Raw genomic sequence first — 20,641 nt, 5'->3', positions numbered from 1 at the left:
TGACACCTAATAAAGTTGCCACTGAGTGTATAGTTCTTACAATAACATTTCTAATTCAGCTTTCGTTAACAGATAAAGCTTTTGGAAGCTTTTAAACCCATTTTTTGACCATCCTGCAAGTGTGATTTTTATGGTGTCTTAAGATTTGTATTTTGTTTTACACGATTCAAAATGTTCCCATACATTTTTATTTTAGCTGTAACATCACGTAAAGACATCTGTCTGATGAAATCCTTTTTAGCAGTTTCATTGCTATATTCAGTCGACACTATTCCCGCTCTGGTTAGTGTATAGTTTATGGAAACGTTGGAAATTTACTGAACCAGTCACATTCCATGGCAGGTGTAAATACGTAAAAATGTGGTCCTCCTTATAATGCACGTTAAACCAAATTAAAAATTTTTTAAATACCAGAACACCAATGTAGAGAAAAATGAATAAGATAAAAATCTTTTTAATGGTTGTAGGGTGGAAAGGTATACTTACAGGCTTGAGGGCAACAGCAGGATTCTGGACAACAAGGGCAGCGAACATAACAACAACATGTGTGAGGGCAGCACTGACACCAACACACACCAAGAAGAATAAGGAGCAGAAAGGATCCAGAGAGCACTAAACCAACAAACGCCCATTCTGTAATACAAAATATTTCACAATGCATTATACAGCAGGAATGGCTAAATAAAAACCACACTATCATGGCATGCTTTAAATAACTTTCTATCTAATTAATATACAATAAAATCTAATGATTACTCACTTACATTTTAAAAACTGTGTTGCTCAGTATAGATTTTATTTCCTTTTTCTAAATTCCTATGTGTTTCATAAAGCAATTAAATAAAAAAAATTCTAACATTTTGTATGCCTGCAAAGTTGATTGTTCTTAAAATAAACTATGATACATAATTCTGTAATCTGTTATTCATACTGGAATATGGTTGGGAAATGATTGTACAAGGAACATTATTCGAAGTATTTTTTGATGGATATCAGGGGAAAAGTTGATGCCACCCCAGATGTTTATTCAAAATTGGGGATCAATATGCCAGAGCTACATAGAAACGATGTTTGAATGTTTTCTTGTCCTACAGTTTTAATTAAGTTCATCTTTGCCCTTCCCCAGCATCTAGCTGATTTCCTTCTCTTTAAGCTTTGGTCATGAGACCAATCACAAGAACCTGTTACGTTGCTGGACAGCTACTTTGCGAGAGGTCTGCAGACATGACTCACACAGGGAACGCAAGTCGGAATCTGTTCAGCTGAACGCCGCAAGCTAAAATACATGTACGCATCTGCAAAGGCCTGGAAGAAATCCTCCAATAAGACTATAGGTTTATCACTTCTGCACCACACTGGCCTCTAATAATAAAAGATCACAGCAAAACTCTGAAAAATGTGAACACTTCCCATTTCTCGTGAGCATGCTCTTGGGGAAAGCAGACATTGATAATAAAGTACAACATCACCTTCAATGATCTCATTGCCTTCAGACTACCTCCTTGCTTTTATACTATAGTCCTCTCAGAACAAATGCTAACACTGCATCTGCTTTGCTTAAAACTGACTCAACCTGTAAGTTAACCTTTAGTGAATCCTGCACTAGGGTTCCCGAGTCCTTTTGCATCTCAGATTTCTGAACTCACTCCGTTTAGAAAACAGTCCACACCTTTATTTTTTCCTACCAAAGTGCATAACCACAGACTTCCTTACATTGAGTTCTACACTGCCACTTCATTTGCCCAGTGTCCTAATCTGCCCAAACTGTTCTGTAGATCATCTCATTCCTCAAAACTACCTATCCTTTCACCTATCATTGTATCATCTGCAAACTTGACAGCAGGCCATTCAATTCAAGATCACAAGACAAAGGAGCAGAAGTAGGCCATTCGGTCCATCGAGTCTGCTCCACCACTCCACCATGAGCTAATTTCCGGCTTTTTCCCCATATCCCTTGATACCCTGACTAATTAGATACCTATCAATCTCTTCCTTAAACACCCTCAATGATTGGGCCTCCATAGCTGTATGTGGCAATGAATTCCATAAATCCATGACCCTCTGGCTAAAAAAAATTCTCCTCATCTCTGTTTTAAATGGGTACCCTCTAATCCTAAGACTGTGACCTCTTGTCCTGGACTCACCCACCAAGGGAAACAGCCTTTCCACATCTACTCTGTCCAACCCTTTCAACATTCGAAATGTTTCTATGAGATCCCCTCTCATTCTTCTATACTCTAATGAATACAGTCCAAGAGCCGACAAACGCTCCTCATGTGTTAGTCCCTGCATTCCAGGAATCATCCTCGTGAATCTTCTCTGAACTCTCTCCAACATCAGTACATCCTTTCTGAGATAAGGGGCCCAAAACTGCACACAGTATTCCAAATAGGTTCTCACCAGAGCCCCATAGAGCCTCATCAACACCTCCTTACTCTTATTAATTCATCATCTAGATTATTAACTTATAATGTGTAAAGTAGTAGACCCAACACTACCCCTGTGGAACATCACTAGTCAAAAAACCAGTAAAAGGCAACTAAAAATAGCAACAAGGACAGAAAAGATGAAACATGAAGTAAGCTAAGCAATAATATAAAAGAAGATACCAAAAAGTTTTTCGGATTTATAAAAGAGTGGCAGGAATGACATTGTACTGTTGGCAAATGATGTAGAGAAGTAACAGGGAAGAAAAAAAATGAACAAATTGAATAAATATTTTGCAAGAATCTTCACTGCAATGTGCTAAAAATACAAGAATGTCAGGGGCAGAAGTCAGTGCATTCACTATTACTATGGAGAAGGTGCTTGGGAAGCTAAAATATCTTAAGGTGGACAAGACACCTGGACCAGATGGACTAGATGCCAAGGTTCTGAAAGAGTTGGCTAAGGCGATTGCGGAGGCAGAAATAGTGATCTTTCAAGAATCACTAGATTCTAGAATGGTTCCAGAGGACTGAAAAATTGTAAATGTCACAACACTGTTTAAGAAATGAGGGAAGTAAAGTACAGGCAGTTATAAGCCAGTTATAGCCTGACTTCAATGGTTCACAAGAGTCCATTATTAAGGATGAGGTTTCGGGGTACTTGGAGGCACATGATAAAATAGGTGGAAGTCGGCATGGTTTCCTTAAAGGGAAATCTCACGTGACAAATCTATCGGAATTATTGAATAAGTGACAAGCAGGATAGACAAGGGAGAGCCAGTAGATGTTGTTTACTTGGATTTTCAGAAGGCCCAAATGTGCTTCCAATGAGGCTAAATTAGATAGGAGCCTTTCAGAAAGGCACTAGCACGGATAGAAAATGGACTGACTGGAAGAAGATAAAGAGTGGGAATAAAGGGAGCCTTTTCTGATTAGCTGCCAGTGATTAGCGGTGTTCCACAGGGGTTGGAGTTGGGTCTGCTACTTTTAAAGTTACAGTGCTTATAGAAAGTATTCACCACACCCCGCACCCCAGAAGTTTTCATGTTTTATTGGTTTGCAACGTTGAATCACAGTGGATAAAATTTTGCTTTTTTTACACTGATTAACAGAAAAAAAACTCTTGTGTCAAAGTGAAAAGAGATTTCTACAGAACTATCTAACTCAATTATAAATATAAAACACAAAATAATTGCTTAAGTATTCACCCCCCCTTTAAAAAAACACATCAAATCATCACTGTTGCTGCCAATTGGTTTTAGAAGTCACATAATCAGTTAAGTGGAGATCTGTTTTTGGAGACCACTGTGCAGTCAAAGTGTTTCAATTGATTGTAGTAAAAATAGACCAACTGCTGGTGAGTCTATGCCATAAAGACAAAAGAAAAACACTTCAAGCAACTCCACAGAAAGGTCATTGAAAAACACAAGGCAGGAGATGATAGAAAAAAATTTCTAAGTTACTGAATATCTCTTGGAGTACTGTTAAGTCAATCATCAAGAAATGGAAAGAATATGGCACAGCTGCAAATGTGCCTAGAGCAGGCCGTCTTCAAAAGCTGAGTGATCCTGCAAGAAGGGGACTTGTGAGGGAGGCCACCAAGAGACCTATGGCAACTCTGGAATGGTTACAAGCTTCAGTGGCTGAGATGGGCGAGACTGCACATACAACTGATTCCTACAGTTCACCAACTGGTGCTTCACCAGTTGCAGCTTTCTGGGAGAGTGGCAAAGAGAAGGCCATCGTTGAAAAAAACTCACATGAAATCCAGGCTAGACTTTGCCAGAAGTCACGTGGGAGACTCTGAAGTCAGCTGGAAGAAGGTTCTATGGTCTGATGAAGCCAAAATTGAGCTTTTTGGCAATCAGTCTGAACACTATGTTTGGTGTAAGCCAGACACTGTACATCATCAAAACCACACCATCCCTACTGTGAAGCGAGGTGGTGGCTGCATCACTGCAGCAGGCCCTGGAAGACTTGTGAAGGTAGAGGGTAAAATGAAAGCAGCAAAATACAGGGAAATCCTGGAGAACCTGATGCAGTCAGCAAAAGAACTAACTTGGAGAAGATTTGGGAGATCTGTTTTCCAACAAGACAATGAGCCCAAGCATAAAGCAAAAGCTACACAGGAATGGCTTAAAAACAAAAAAGTTAATGTCCTGGAATGGCCAAGAGTTCAGTCCTCAATCCAACTGAGAATTTGTGGCTGGACTTGAAAGGGGCTGTTCACTCATGATCCCTATGCAATCTGACAGAGTTTTGTAAAGAAAAATGGGGGGGAAATTGCAGTGTCCAGATGTGCAAAGCTGATAGAGACCTATCCACACAGACTCAGGCTGTAATTGCTGCCAAAGGTGCATCTGCTAAATACTGACATGAAGGGGGTGAATACTTCTGCAAAATATTATCTTGTGTTTTATATTTGTAATTACAGTAATTTAGATCACTTTGTAGGGTTCAGTTTTCATTTCGACACAGAAGAGTCATTTTCTGTTGATCAGTTTCAAAAAAACCCACATTAAAACCACTGTGATTCAATGTTGTAAAACAATAAAAAATGAAAACTTCCAAGAGGGGTGAATAATTTTTATAGGCACTGTATATGTTAATGCTCTGGATGATAGAATTGATGGCTTTGTGGTCAAGCGTGTGGATGATACAAAGATAAATGGAAGGACAGGGTGTGCTCAGGAAGAACTAAGACAGATTGGCGGAATGGGCAGGAAAGTGGTAGATGGCATACAACACAGGGAAGTGGATGGCCATCCACTTTGTGGAAGGAATAAAGGTACAGACTATTTTCTATATATGGACAGAACTGAGAAATTGGAGGTACAAAGGTAATTATGCAGGGTTCTCTAAAGGATAACCTGTAGGTTGGTAGTTAGGAAAACAAATGCAATATTAGTATTTGCTTATAGAAGACTAAAACAGAAAAACAAACACGTAACGCTGAAGCAATGGTCAGGCCACATTTGGAACATTGTGAGCAGTTTTGGGCCTCATATCTAAGGAAGGATGTGCTGGGGTTGGAGAGGTCCAGAGGATTATGAGAATGACCCTGGGAATGAAAGGCTTAATGTACAAATGAGGAGTGTTTGATGGCTCTGTGCTTGTACTTGCTGGAGTTTAGAAGGATGAGTGGGCATCTCCTTGAAACCTATTGAATATTGACACGTCTGGATAGGGTAGACATGGAGAGGATGTTTCCAACACTGGGAGAGTCTAGGATCAGAGGGCATACCTCTAAATAAAAGGATGTTTCTTTAAAACCAGAGATAAGGAGGAACTTCTTTAGCCACAGAGTGGTGAGTCCGTGGAATTCATTGCCACAGATGACTGAGAAGGCCATGTCACTGGGTACATTTAAAGTAGTGATTGATAGTTTCCTGATTAGTAGAAGTATCAAAGGTTATGGATAGAAAGCAGGAGATTGGGATTGAGAGGGAAATATGTATCCGTCATGATGAAAGGGAGAAAGGACTCCATGGGCTGAATAGCTGAACTCTGCTCCTATGCCTTATGGTTTTCCTATCAAAATGGTAATTCATCCATAAACAAGAGGAGAACAAGCTCTATGGCCTCATTTCCATCATCAACAGAGAGAATGAGAAAAAAGTAAACTCCTTCAATAGAGAATTCAAATTTGCACTTCTTGTAATAGAGAGTTTTTTCAGTGGTATATTTGAATACTCTCCATATTCACCATGTCCATAGGTATTATAAGTCACGCTGCACAGGAGTACAACATAAAAATAGTAGTCAGCCATTGGTTATTTTACTGATGACCTTTAGAAACAGAAACTCCTAAATAAGATACTGTACTTTGTTGATGCCAAATTTAGTATTTCTTTCTGAACCATGATTAGTAAAAACATTGTTCATTATGTTTTGTCCTTTGTAAAATTCAAATTGTCGGTCAGTTAGCTTTCCTGTATTACATAAGTGACCGTGTCAAAGTGCTTATTTGGCTACAGGACACTTGGGGAGGTTTTGATGTTAGAATAGGCATATTCTTTCACATTATGTGTATGAAAATCTCAAAGAATCCAGTCACATGTCAGCCAGCATAATGTTTTTCAATCACACATTTTAAATTCTGCAGATTTTGGATCAGAAAAATATTCTGAATGCTCAGAGATTAGGCAGAAAAAAAGAGACAGTTGAAATGAACTCACCAAAAATTCATATCCCAGAATGCTACCAACACTGCTGTTCTGTGCATATTTGAGCTGCTGTGTATTTCCAGCATTAAAAAGTGAAAAAGTGTCAATCATTCCATTTTGTTTTTTTGTTCCCCAAAATTCAGAGAAAAATAACACCTTTTCCAAAGTAGATAACTGTAACAAATCAAACAGTGACCAGTGATAAAAATCCTCTGGTATAAAATCGTATTCCTAACATTCATGGGAATCTTGATCAGCACGGATCGTTGGGCTGAATGGCCTATTTCTATGCTGTAGACTATTTTTCACAGAGGGTATTTGACGAAACTTTGAAAAGAGATTGACCAGATTAGCACTGGGAAAAAAAACATGCTTGTGATTCCTAATTGCTCACAAACACAATTTAAAATTAATATGTATACATAACAGAGTAGATTATTAATTATAAACTAAATGCTATCACATCAACTGACAACATAAATGGGAAGTTCAACTCAATTATCTCACCCAATTCCATTTGTTAATTATTGCATCATGTAATTGCTTATTTTCCATTATTGACATTGTAGCATGCTGTGAAAAAAACACATGCAGAAAATACTGTAGCTGGCACATCTAGCTACTAGATCTAGTACTCTTTTTGTAACTATTTGTTTTGATCAGATCATTCTGATACTTACCACAATCTAGACGAGCAACATTAAATTAAAAACAGAAATGCTAAATTACTCAACCTGATCAGGCCACATCCATATGAGGAGAAACAGTTAATATTTCGGGTCAAAGATTCTTTCTCAGAACTAGAAAAGAAATAAAGGAAGCTTTATTTCTGCATCTTTTGTCTTCTTCTCACTTCTGACAATGGGTCTTTAACCAGAAACATAAAACCCCGTTTTCTTCCCACAGATGTACTTAGAAGTATTTCAAGGACTTTCTGTCTTTAATGTACATTTCCAGAATGTGCAGCTTTTGTTCTAGTATTTTAATGGGTCACATTAAGAGAGACTTCAAGCTGGGAATTTCAGGTATTGTACCACAAAACACACTTTCACTTTCACACTATCAGTATAAAGCAGATCAAGAGGCCTGCATTCTTCTTTTCCCAGCTATCACTGGTTAGGAATTTTTTTTTTGCTGCTTTCTGAGTATTCTTCAATGCACTGGTTTTTATTCTCTCTGAAGTAATCTTTACTTTCTCTATAGTGTAATCTTAGATTGTTGATGCTGCTCTATCTCAGGATTCAAAAATTTATTTAAGGATTCTGGTCCATTATCTGAAATTTTAGCAAGTACTGAAGCAGTGTTTCGTATTGTAATAGTCTTCATCAGATAAGTTTCTATTAAATTGTAGCTCTGTCTCTCTGTTGCCACAATGTTGAGGATTGCATGTTAAGATTGGGCCAACAACTTTACCTCAAACAACAACTACAAAACCAGGTTATGCTGTCAATCATTTCATTGTTGCCAGAGGCTAAATGCACAAGATAGCTTCCCATGTTTACCCACAGATTTGGGTAGATGGAGCTCAACAGCCTGGGAAGGCAGTCCATCTAAGAGAAGGAAAACTCTGATTTAAACCTCTGCTGCCTTGCGGTCATACCCACTCACGGGAAAGGCTTCGGGAGTAAACACTGAGGACAAATCCAGAGCTGGAGTCCCTAAGGCAGTCCAACGTTGCCTTCAACCTCACTCTGGCAACTCTTGCGACGTCACTGGTGCCAAGCTGTATTGGCCCTTGCCCTTCCCTTAAACAACATTGGTGGCATGGAGAGGGGAGACTTGCTGCTTTGGCAACTGCCAGTCTCCCATACAACCTTGCCCAGGCCTGTACTCTGGAGAGGACTGAAGCAAGACTTTCCAGGTGCAGATCCATAGTCTCGTGAGACTAACAGATGCTATCAGTTACCCGCAGAACAACTTCCAATAGCTATTTTAATGAGAGTTGTTTTGGGATGTTTCAGAAGGATGTAAATAAGAATACTATATAAATGCACATTTTCAATCAACTTTGATTGTCTGATGCTATAATTTATGTTATCCATCAGTAAGCATCTTCAGCAAAAGGTGTTTCATAATAAGATCTTTTAAAATAGCAATTCTGCATCCATGGTCAGCAAATGTGATTAGGGAAAGCAAAACTATTTTTTTCCTTGGAGCAAATTAAATTATGAATCCATTTGCATTATCTTCCAGCATTCTAAGTAATAATTGTAGCATTGCTCCAATAATTATGCATTCAAGATTGCATCATAGTGCTTTTAATACCAAATTGTTCTTACAGAACGGCGAACTTATTTAAAGTTTTGCTATTCAAATACACAGTCCTTGATCCTATGAAGTAAACAGCCAGAAAAGACAATAACATTAAGTAGAATTGAAAGTAAATGAATAAACTGGACCAGTATACCTTTTTGTCAACAGTTATGATCAATAGGAAATGCTCTGGCAGAGAACACTGGACAACAAATTTTTTCAAAAGTGTTGCTTCCTCAGAATTTTTTTTGTTTATGATAAACTGCTTGAAGATGAAAAATATAATTTCAGAATACTTGTATCATGTAGGAGCTTGGAGAAATAACTAATTAACTTTTATTGAATATAATGTGTTTAACTGCATAATGGTGCTGATGCTTTGCAATAGTTCAACTAAGTTAAAATATTTTGTTAATGATTTTCATTTGTACTTGGTGTCTGAGACTTGTCGCTTAAGTGTCCAACAATAATTCGCCAGCATTGATGGATTCCAGTTCCCCTGGTATCTTTTCTCCATGACTGCAATGCCCTGGTGAAATCTTTCACCGTGCTCGTCACTAACAGCAACAAGATTTGCAGGGAAGAAGTTTAAACAGAAATGCAGAAAATGTATCTTTAGTGACACGTTGCATTTCATGGTTTTATATGCTTGAAGCATGCTTTCAACCAGCTGCATGTAGTTTGGTGCTCTGTAGATGCCGAGAAAAATTTCAAGAACTTCCTTGAATGCCTTCCATGTGATTTTCTCCGGTCCCACTAGAAATTCTTCAAATTGCCTGTCATTGATGACCTGTTTGATTTGTGGACCAACAAAAATGCTTTCCTTAATCTTGGCATCAGTTATTCTGGGAATCATCTGTCCAAAAATATCAAAATCCTTCATAGAAATGTTTGTGCCTGGTGATAGCAAATTCCATCCTTACAGTCCTGAACCCAATAACTATTACTAAAACCTGTCCTGTCATGCAGCAGCCGCACCGCCCAAACATGCCTGGACAAGATAGGGAACTTTCCAGCTTACGTTGTAGGCAACATTTTAATTGATTTGAATTATGAATTGAAATAATAAACATAAGTTTATTTTTAAAAAGTTGCGTGATAGGGAAATTTCATGGTAATTTTCATGATCAGTAGCCTAAAATTCATAAGATACACCTAAAGGTATACAGGAAGCAAAATCTTTGTGTCCAGTGGAATTAGCATTGCTGCAGAAATCTGACTGCAGTAATTCTCAAGCTATGTGAACTAGAAGCAGGTGTAAGACAAATGAAAGCATCCGGAATTATAGTCACAGAACACCACAGCACAGAAATAGGCCCTCTGGCCATCCAGCCTATGCCCAATCATTTAAAGTGCCTAGTTCCCTCAAACTGAACCTGGACCATAGCCCTTCATACCTCTCCCCTTCATGTACCTATCCAAATTTCTAATAAATGTTGAAATCAAATCATTAACTACCACTTTTACTAGCAGCACATTCCACACTCGCATCCCCGAGTGAAGACGTTCTCCCTCATGTTCCCCTTAAGGTCACCTTTCACCCATAACCTATGACCTCTAGTCTCACCCAACCTCCGTGGAAAAAGCCTACTTGCATTTACCCTATGTATGCTCTTCATGATTTTGTATTCCTCTGTCAAATCTTCCCTCATTCTCCTACGCTGTAGGAATAAAGTCCTAATCTATTCAACCTTTCCCTATAACTCAAATTCTCAAGTCCTGGCAACATCCTTGTCAATTTTCTCTGAACTCTTTCAATTTTATTGTTATCTTTCCTGTAGGTGGGTGACCAGAACTGCATTCAATGCTCCAAATTAGGCCTCACCACCATCTTATACAGCTTCAACATAACATGCCAACTCCTGCACTCAATACTTCAATTTATGAAGGCCAATATGCCAAAAGCTCCTTTTATGACCGTTTACCAGTAACACCGCTTTCAAAGAATTATGGATCTGAATTCCCAGATCCCTTTGTTCTACCACACTCCTCATTGCTCTGCCGCTCACCATTCTACCCTGTTTTTTCCTCCCAAAGCCCTACACCTCACACTTGTTCGCATTAAATTTCATCTGCCATTTTCCAGCTGGTCCAGATTCCGCTGCAACTTTTGATAGCTTTCCTCACTGTCCATTACACCCTAATCTTGGTGTCATCTGCAGATTTGCTGATCTACGTTATCTGAAATAATTACACCAAAGGATTCCATAGAGATGAATGTGAAATAATGAATTGTTGAACAGGAAATATTTATTAGTTCACAATGGACCAATGAAGTGGGGAACCCAAGGACTCCTACTTTTAAGTTACCAGCAGTCTGAGTAAGTAAAGATCCTTAAGGCAGGCTGGTTGGCATGATCTGAGATCTGAGTACTTACTATCTTTACAAAATAAACTGGAGGTGAGGATCCAAAATCAAATACAAAATAGGAAAAGGACATTAATGATATTGCTAGACATTCATTAAAAGGTTACAATTCAGATGATATAATTATTAAGAAAACTAATTAAAAATAAAATGGACATAATTAGTCTCAGCAAGTTTGGATTCATCTAAACAAACTGGAATATTAAATTTACTTGATTGCAGTGCCCACAAATTTCTGAATATCGCTGGAGACATCAATATCCTGACAAAGAAATAATTTTATGTGTATCTTCCGGAAAGAGATAGCAGAAACCGATTGAGAGCTTAGCCTGTTTATTTGGTTCTCAAGGATAGCCTTGTGGAAGTTTTCATCACAAGATTCACCTATCAATGGTGCATGTTTTAAGCAAAGTCATTGAATGACAACAATATCATATAGAATTTGCGTCCTTAAGCTGTACATAGAATATTACACTCACTTAGACAAGAAGCAGTAAGGATCTTCAAAGCATATATATAGCTAGGTGCCCAAGACATTTGCACAGTACTTGTCAATGTGGAGTGAAGAGCGAGTTTGTAAATCTGGTGTGAGCAAAGGATGCTGGGAATGGTGAGGGTGGAGTGCTGCAGGAGGGGTATGGGGCAGGTTGCAGAGAAGGAGTGCCAGGCTGGGGAGTGGTGTGGGTGCAATCACACCCAGTCCTAAGACTCCAGACAAGGTAATTTGATTCCAAACTATTGGTTTATCGATAATCACAGAATGTCTCTCTGGTGCTTCCCACTCCCTCCCCTCTCCATTCCCCTTTTCCCAACCATGATTCCCCTCTCCCTACCTCCTTCCCACTCTCAGTGCACAATAGAGACCCACATCAGAATCAAGTTTATCATCACTCACATGTCATAAAATTTGTTTTTTATTTGCAGCAGCAGCAGTACAATGCAATACCTAAAATGACAACAGTACTGTGCAATGTTGGAACAGTTCACCAAGTTGCAGAGTTCACTAAGCTAGGAGCTACAGCACCCTCCCCTCAAATCTTAAAGCAACTGTTGCAGTGAAGAACTATTATACATAAGCCACCAAATCAATAGAAATCAATGCTTTCTTGTTTCACTTTCTACAGTTAGTGATAACACTTTTGGGAGTTGATTCAAATGATAGCTAACCTAGTTTGTGAAAATGGCATTTACATATGGATTTTATATTTAAAATATCAGGTAAGATATATTAATTTCATCTTGAATAAGGTTAAGTTGAAGGCTAGTTTGCAAAATGATTTAGTACAGTATATGGCAGTCCTCAAACCATCTAGCCCACAAATTCAAAGCTCTTAATCCTTTTTTTTTCTAAAATGTACAAAAATGTTTAGGCCTTAAATGCTAACAAAATCCTGTCCTCTGCAAAACCTTTTTAAGGTTTCTTTCTTATCTGTGCTGTGATCCATTCCACATATCACATTTTTAGTTTTAAAAAGGTTTTAACTGCATTTCCTGGTTAATTTATCTTAAATTTGTCCAAACCATTTCAAAAATCCAACCTGTATTATTTTATAAATCAGTCCTTTCAGTTCAGAAAACATACATGCAAAGAGTTCATACCCAGCCAGTAACTACACCGTGTACTCTCCTTCAAAATTCATTTTGTTCCTTCGAAAGGAGAGCAAACATACTACCACCACTAAACACTGTATTCAGTGTTAGTGATGATAAATTTACAGAGGATCTCCCTCTACCCCATCAATAACTGAAAATCACTGAAATGATAAAACTGCATTCAGAAGCCCAGATGGCCCCATAAAGTTAAAATGTAGATTGAAAGTGATCTTCTGTGTTATGTATCTCAATATTTTGCTTCCTTTTTTAAATAGTCCGATAAAATTGGGATAATTTGCCAAGACCTGTTTTTCGAAAATCAAGTATATCTCTTCTAATTCAATTCTGCAGATATTTTGAAAATTATGGTATAATCTGCAGTAGCCATTCCTCTGCCAGATCTCAGACTTTCCTGTGTTAATGCATCTGCCATGTCCATCAGATTCAGTTGATACATAAATCTCAATGCAGTTAGAAAAACATTAAGATAACAATTTGCTTTAAATGTCAGGTTTTGAGATACAAATAAATGGCGTAATGAAGACCACGGCTTGTTAGGAAGGGATGGGGCAGAGAATGGTTTTCATGAGAAATACCAGTACCTGGCATAATCTCTACATCAAAATTGGGTAACAGATCTGCAACCACTTCACTCCTACCTAGGAATTCAAAGAGAGAAGTAGAAAAAGAGAAAGAGAGAAGAAAGAAATATGATTACTATGCACGAAAAGAGTACAGCTTAATTTGTATCTGTCACAGATACATGTTCAGGCTTTGTAACTACTGCATGCTGGTTATTATAAACACAATAACACTAATGATTACATTAGCTCAAATCAATGTCATTCTCCATCCATTGCCTTCCATAAAATCTGCAGTTTTAGATCATCATACTGACAGAACAGAAAAATTAAATTCACCCAAAAGGCATTTGGAAAAATTGTCCACAATAAATTTGCCTTCTGGTTTAGTACAAAGGTCACTAATAACTTTATTCCAAATTATTCAGAAATTTAGATTAGACTGCGTACTTCAATCAGTTTGTATATGCATGCAAGAGTGGTCAAAGATATAAAATAATCTGTCCATTTTCTTTAACCAATGGTAAATATGTATTCAGAGTTTCTTCTTAAAATGGCTTAGAATGATAGAATGAACAACCCTCCCCAACCAAGAGCACAGTCACACTTTCAGCACTTCTCTAAATCCCAGGTATGTTCCAAATGTGTGGGGTCTATCAGTACTTTGTCTTAGTCTTCACTTGTTACAGTTCTGCACCATTAACAGCTACTGCAAATTGTTGGAACTGCACCCTGACATGTAGTCAGGTCCTGATGGATCTTTCTGAGGAGATAGAAGAATTGGTGAGTGAGATCAATTGATGGAATGGGTCTTAATTGTCCAAAATTTGTGCAAGCCATGTAAGTCTCCATTAGACTGGAAGAAAAAGCAAATTTTACGTTTAATTTTGACGAGTTCCTCCAGCATTTTCTATGTGTTACTCTGGATTTTCAGCATCTGCAGAATCTCTTGCGTTTGTGACCAAGTTAGTAGAGTTGTTTGAAGTGGCACATGCTCTGGATTAAGGATTTCCAACACATAGGTTTACGAAAGGTATTTGATAGTGCAGCAAGCATTATTATACAAAATTAAAAACTCATGGGAGATAACATTTTGGTGTAGTTGAAAAATTGACTGGCAAACAAGAAACAGAGACTAAATCTAAAAGGGAATTTTTCTGAGAATGCTTGTTGTACCACTGGGATTGGTTTTGGGCTCTCAACTTCATACAATTTATACAGATGATTTGGCTGAATAAACCAATAAAAGGACAATGTGGAGGCTCCAGAAGGATACAGATAGATTAAACAAACAAGCAATAGTTCCTATTTTTCACACTAGACTTCATTTGTCAGTTCTCCCCTTTGGCAGGAAATAGAAAAGAATGGTGACAAATTGAAGGGCTCTCAGATATCAGTTTCTCGATGCATGATTCAAGTTATTTCTTATTTATTATATAACTGTATGCACAAAAGCAGGAGGTTCTCCCTCAGTTATACAGTTTCCATCTAAAGTACATTGGTAATTTTTTAAAAGTATGCTGTAAATAAATTGGAAGCAATTAAGAGATATACGAGCATTTGGAGAAGCATTGTCTGATTAGGGATAGTCAGTGTGACATTGTGAGGGGCAGGTTGTGCCTCGTGAGCTTGACTGAGTTTTTCAAGGAAGTGACAAAGCAAATTGATGCAGTTAGAGCAGTGGATGGGGTATATATGGATTTTAGTAAGGTGCTTGACTGTAGGCTTATTGAGAACATCAGCAGGCATGGGATCTAGGGATTCCTGGCTGTGTGGATTCAGAATTGGGTTGCCCACAAAGGGTAGAGAGTGGTGGTTGATGAAGTGAGTTCTGCCTAGAGGTTAGTGACCAGTGGGGTTCCACGGGGATCTGTTCAGGACCACTGCTTTTTGTGATTTTTACAAATAACTTGGATGAGGAAGTGGAAGAGTGGGTTAGATGACATGAAGATTGGTGGTGTTGTGGATAATGTTGAAGGTTGTTGTAGGTTATGATAGGGCATCAGGCCCTGATGGTGTTCCTGGTAGGGCACTGAAAACCTGTGCCAACCAGCTGAAGGGAGTCCCATCATGATAAATGACATAGATAAAGCAGACACCCTCGCATTCTTTCCCAGGACAGAAATGGAATATGATGGGGGCATAATTTAAGGTGACTGGAGGAAAGTACAGGGGGAATATCAGATGTAGGATATTTTTTTCTTTACACAGAGTGTTAACTGCTAGGGCTGGTGGTAAGGGCAGAACATTAGGGTTACTTAAGAGTCTCTTAGATAGTCACATGAAATTAAATGGAGGCTTAAGGGGGAAGGAAGGGTTAAATTAAAAGGAGTAGTTCGCCACAACATCATGTGCTGAAGGGACTGTACTCTGCTGAACTGTTCTAAGATAAACATGATTGCAAAGTAGAAATTCGAGTTAAATCTGCCATAATCTTATTAAATGGTAGCGAAGCTCATGGGGTCAAATGAACTCCCTGTTTCCAATGTCTATGTTCATAAAGGAAAGGACATATAATAAAAGAGCAGAGGTAATGGTCCAGTATTTTATTTTGTATGTTTAACTACTAATAAGCCTCATTTCTGCACTGCCATGTACTTATTTTGTTTTATTAGGATTGCTCCTCAGCCAAGAAGTGATCTATTTGTGCTCATGGTGTAGCCTATTACTAGCTGACTGGCCAAAATCATATTCAAGGATTTAATAACTACATATTATAAATCCTCATCTGCTTTAATCAATGCTAACTTAATGAACTAAACTGAAATAAATGAAAAACAATTGTTAGGTTTATAGTACATTTCCTCAAAACATTTTAAAGATTTACTGAATTAAATCGAAGCAACACACACAAAATGCTGGAGGAACTCAGCAGGCTAGGCAGCACCTGTGGAAAAGAGTACAGTTGACATTTCAGGCCGAGACCCTTCATCAGGAGGGTCTTGGACTGAATTGTCGACGATTGAATTAAATCATTTTGTTTTCAATTATTTGACTTGCATGATCTATTTTAAAATATCTAAGCTAAAATGTTTTGAATAACTTTGTTTCATGGCTCTTTTTGGAATTTATTAAAATAGCAGGGGGCTGAGTAAATGTTTGGATATGTTAAAGGGCAAATTTCACTGAACCAAACTCGGCCAAATCACAAATGACACTAGAAATCAGAATTCACCCTCTCTTGTTATGATAAACGTGCTGTACACCTGCCCACTGCCACCACCTAAAAATTTGAAAGGTTGATTATATAAATTTAGAACAAAAATTCATTGACCAAAATGAGACTCCACCAGTCCCCACTGGGGCCTGTATGTTTAGCTTCCATCTGCCACATATTTGGCACATTGGCTCCTGAGAGGCAAATCAGCACATAAAGAACTCTCTTGGCAACCAGAGCACAACAGACAATTAGGCAAGGAAAAGCTCAAGAACTTGGAGAGAGACATTGTTCCTTTCTTGGTGTCTGCAACATTTCCGGTACCACAATCAATTGGCAGGCAGACTGCTATACCACAACTGGCCCCCAGCAGGATATGTCATTACCAAAAGAAAGGCTGGGATCAATGAATGAAAGTTCAGTGAATTATTCAACAATACTCAGAGACTGAAAACTATCCTGGGAGATATTATATGAACAATATCTATGTGATGGTGTAGATCCTTTAATTGAGGTCAAATATTCCCAACCCCTACACAATGTATTACTAGATGTATTATGGGATAATAATGAAACTCAAAGGTTTCTCCAAAAGCTGCATTTTCCGCCGACAGTATATGAAATGTGCGCAGGTATCAGGCACCTAGCTGCCAGTGCTGCAAACCTTAGCCAGAGTTGGAGTAATCTTGCCCAAGCTAATCTCATGGTTGTCTCGGATTAATCAGGAATGATTAGTGGTTTGATGTACGCAAAACTGCTTTTACTGTACATTAGATCAAACGCAAACAGGTTAAATTTCTAAACTGAAGAACGGCAAAGTTGTTGGGAATACTATGGAATGTTCAAAACTTATTGGCATTTTCTATCATCCACGTCAGTAGATGGCAGCGCTGCATTGAAATGTGTTCATACCATGACCAAAACTTAACTCTTGCTTAAGATTAAAAAAATGGTTCAGCTTTTCCTTAGTCTGTTTGCAGTTGGTTTGATATATTGTGATCGTTTATAATAAGTTCTTCTTAAAATGGTTGATTAATTTTAATAGTCCACTATGGTGAGTCTCTTCAAACTGGTCAGAGTCTTCTGAAGAGGCAAAATATAAAATATATAAATGTGTAATTAAATCAAAATCAACAATACTCATAAGAGGAAGCTTGCTTTACTTCTTACATAAATGTAAAATGCAAAATCATCAATAATATATTAGAAAATCATGATTACTGCATGTAAACCATCAAAACTGGCTACCCCAAAAGAATGATCTGCTTCTAAATTTATCTTACTACCTTTAAGGCTAACACAGCAATAATACAAACAAAATAGCCGATCTTGTGCCATAATCTCTCTGATATCTGATGAAGGGGCTTGTTGTGTTCATTCCAGGCAGCTCACTCACCTTTGGTTTCCACCGGACACTCAGCTCTCACCTGTGACAATGACCACCCTCTGGTACATCACTTCAACAGGTGGGCTAAACCAGGTGAGGATAGCTGACAGCCTCATACCCTGGTGAGATAGTGACATGCCTGTCCTAGTGTGCAAAGTCAGCTCCAGAGGTCTGGGAGGATGAGATCTACAGTGAGATCCAACGGCCAGGAAGGTGATACTGCAACATTCCATTAAGAGCAAAGGGCAAGCAAGACAAGGCACAGAAGACATCATGGTTATTCACTGCAACTGTTTGTACCACTGGACTTGGACATCTGAGATTAAGAGAGTGGAAATGCCCCAGTGCAATGGCTTTTCCAATTTAAAAACTCTCCCCACTCAGGTCTCCTGTCATCGTTGGACACAATGGACAACCAATTTATCAGAATCTTCAAATGATTTCAACTGAAGTTACAACACATATTTGGCTCAATGATTCATGCTCATTTTTATTTTTCTCTGAACGCCTCCACCCATTCTGGTTGATCACTGAGAAAGCATCCAGCTGATGACTGAATGGGTTATAAAGACTTCACAAACTACACCACAAAGAGTGGGAGTCTTATTGTGCATGATTGAATATAATGGGATGACGTGTGTTTAAATATAGCCTCCTGTGAAGGATTAAAAACAGGCCTTGCTCATCTGTAATTCAACAGATTGTTTGCAAGAACTTGCTGTGTACAAATTGACTGCTATATTCCCTATATTACAGTTGTGGCAGCATTAAACAAAGATCAACTGGCTACATGCAATTCTCTGAGTCTATTTGGGTTAAAATTGTTTATAAGTGATTTCTATTTCCATCATGATTATAAAAGGTCATGTTAGAAAGTGAACATTTAGGGATGATCCAAGCCACTTCTATAAATAAATTCTATTTAAAATTATACCTTAATCTTTAGCACACTAAAGCAGTATCTGCGTATTTCAGCTTCTTTTATTGGATTGGAAATGGTCACGTTTTCCTATAGGACAGTATAATGGCACAGTGAATAGAGCTGATGCCTCAGTGGCAGAGACTCTGGTTCAATCCTGACCTTGAGGTCTGTCTGGATGCCTTTCCTCATCCCAAAGACATGTAGACTGGAAAATTAAATGGCCACTGTAAGTTGTCCCTGGTGGGTAGGTGGTTGGTAGAATCTGAAGGGAGTTGATGAGGATATGGTGAGAATAAAATGCTTAATGTAGGATAGTGTAAAATGGATGATGACTGCCAACGTGGACTTGATAGATTATAGGACCTGTTTCTGTGCTATATCTACATATCTATAAATCCTCTTTGCTTTTAATCTTGATTGCTCTTTTGCCATGAACCTTTCAATAATTGAAATGTTCCGCCAGAATTCAACAAATAAGCTGGGCTGATGTTTCCATTCAGTGACAACTGGTGTTCTTAGCATAATGCATTAAGGCACCATGCTGGTTCAAGTGGATATATGAAGAGGAAGAAATGACTACCATTTTTATTCCAACCACAACCATAAATGAATAACAAACACCAAAGACTAACTGATTGGTCATTAAGCTTGTCATAATGTAGTAGTTGAGAGCATCTTGACTGGCTGCATCACTGCCTGGTATGGGAACTGTATCTCCCTTAATCACAGGACTCTACAGAGAGTGGTGCGGACAGTTCAACGCAACTGTAGTTGTGAACTTCCCATGACTAAGGACATTTACAAGGGCAGGTGTGTAAAAAGGGCCTGTAGGATCATTGGGGACCCAAGTCACCCCCAACCACAATCCTAGCTGCTACCATCTGGGAAGTGGTACCGCAGCATAAAAGCCAGGACCAACGCGTTCCAGGATAGCTTTTTCCATCAGATCATCAGACTGATGAACTCACGCTGATTTGTGTGCACTCTGTATTACACTAACTGTTCTATTTATTATAAATTATTATAAATTACTATGATTGCACATTGCACATTTAGATGGAGATGTAACATAAAGATTTTTACTCCTCATGTATGTGAAGGATGTAAAAAATAAAGTCAATTCAATTCAATTGACAGTACAGGCAACCCAGGATCAATGCGCGCTGCAGCCCGTAAACAGTCTGTACCCCTGTCTACATAGGTTTCCTCCAGATGCTCCGGTTTCCTCGCACAGTCCAAAGGCACACCAGTTGGTAGATTAAATTAGTCATTGTAAATTGTTCCATGATTAGGCTAGAATTACATCGGGGGAATGCTGGGCAGCATAGCTTAAAGGGCCAGGTGGGCCTGTTCCACGCTATATCTCAATTAAAACAAATTTTAAAAGAAATAATTTCACTGCTTTTTTGCGTGCTCAGGAAGATGGCTGCACTTGTCTTCATCATAGCTGTGGCACTTCAACATACTTTATCAGTGGGTTATTTTACAAAGAAACTTTCAACTAGCTAGCTAAGGGAGCCAGATATAAAATGGAAAATGCCCTAATTTAAGTTAACTAAAGGCAATGAAAGAATATGAACTTCTATTATATATCACCTGTAACTTGTATTTGTTGGGTTTTGTATCACACTCATTTTGTAAATAGTGTAAGTGAAACAGATCCTTTTCTCCATAATAAGGAATAAATTATGATGAAACTCAGTGATAGTTTATTGATATGAAATATTAACTTGTTTTCTTTCCAAAGATGCTGCCTAACCAACCTACTGAATATTTTTAGTATCTTCT

At 38.3% G+C, this 20,641-nt stretch overlaps 1 protein-coding gene and 1 long non-coding RNA gene across 6 annotated transcripts in view; one reads left to right on the top strand and one right to left on the bottom strand.

Annotated features, from left to right (window-relative positions):
* LOC132393372 (immunoglobulin-like domain-containing receptor 2) overlaps positions 1-20,641 on the bottom strand; it is a 106,353-nt gene that overhangs the window by 9,852 nt on the left and 75,860 nt on the right. For 2 of the 3 annotated variants that reach the window (XM_059968496.1, XM_059968494.1), the window contains exons 4-5: positions 13,409-13,465; positions 487-633 (exon numbers count right to left, since the gene is read on the bottom strand). In XM_059968496.1, the coding sequence (XP_059824479.1) occupies positions 487-633; positions 13,409-13,465 (204 nt within the window). The remainder of the gene's footprint in view (positions 1-486; positions 634-13,408; positions 13,466-20,641) is intronic. The other variant, XM_059968495.1, reaches the window with a different exon arrangement.
* The window catches only part of LOC132393382 (uncharacterized), a 110,718-nt gene that overhangs the window by 59,196 nt on the left and 30,881 nt on the right, over positions 1-20,641 (top strand). Inside the window, exon 5 of one of the 3 annotated variants that reach the window (XR_009511857.1) lies at positions 17,928-20,511. The exons of the other annotated variants lie outside the window; for them this stretch is intronic. This is a non-coding gene — a long non-coding RNA (uncharacterized LOC132393382). Of the gene's footprint in view, positions 1-17,927; positions 20,512-20,641 lie in introns of those variants that run through there. 3 annotated transcript variants of the gene reach the window in all.

This window comes from Hypanus sabinus, chromosome 4, assembly GCF_030144855.1.
Source record: "Hypanus sabinus isolate sHypSab1 chromosome 4, sHypSab1.hap1, whole genome shotgun sequence".
Classification (NCBI taxonomy): domain Eukaryota; kingdom Metazoa; phylum Chordata; class Chondrichthyes; order Myliobatiformes; family Dasyatidae; genus Hypanus; species Hypanus sabinus.
Note: the sequence above shows the minus strand (reverse complement) of the source record. Positions and strands in the feature narration are given on the sequence as shown.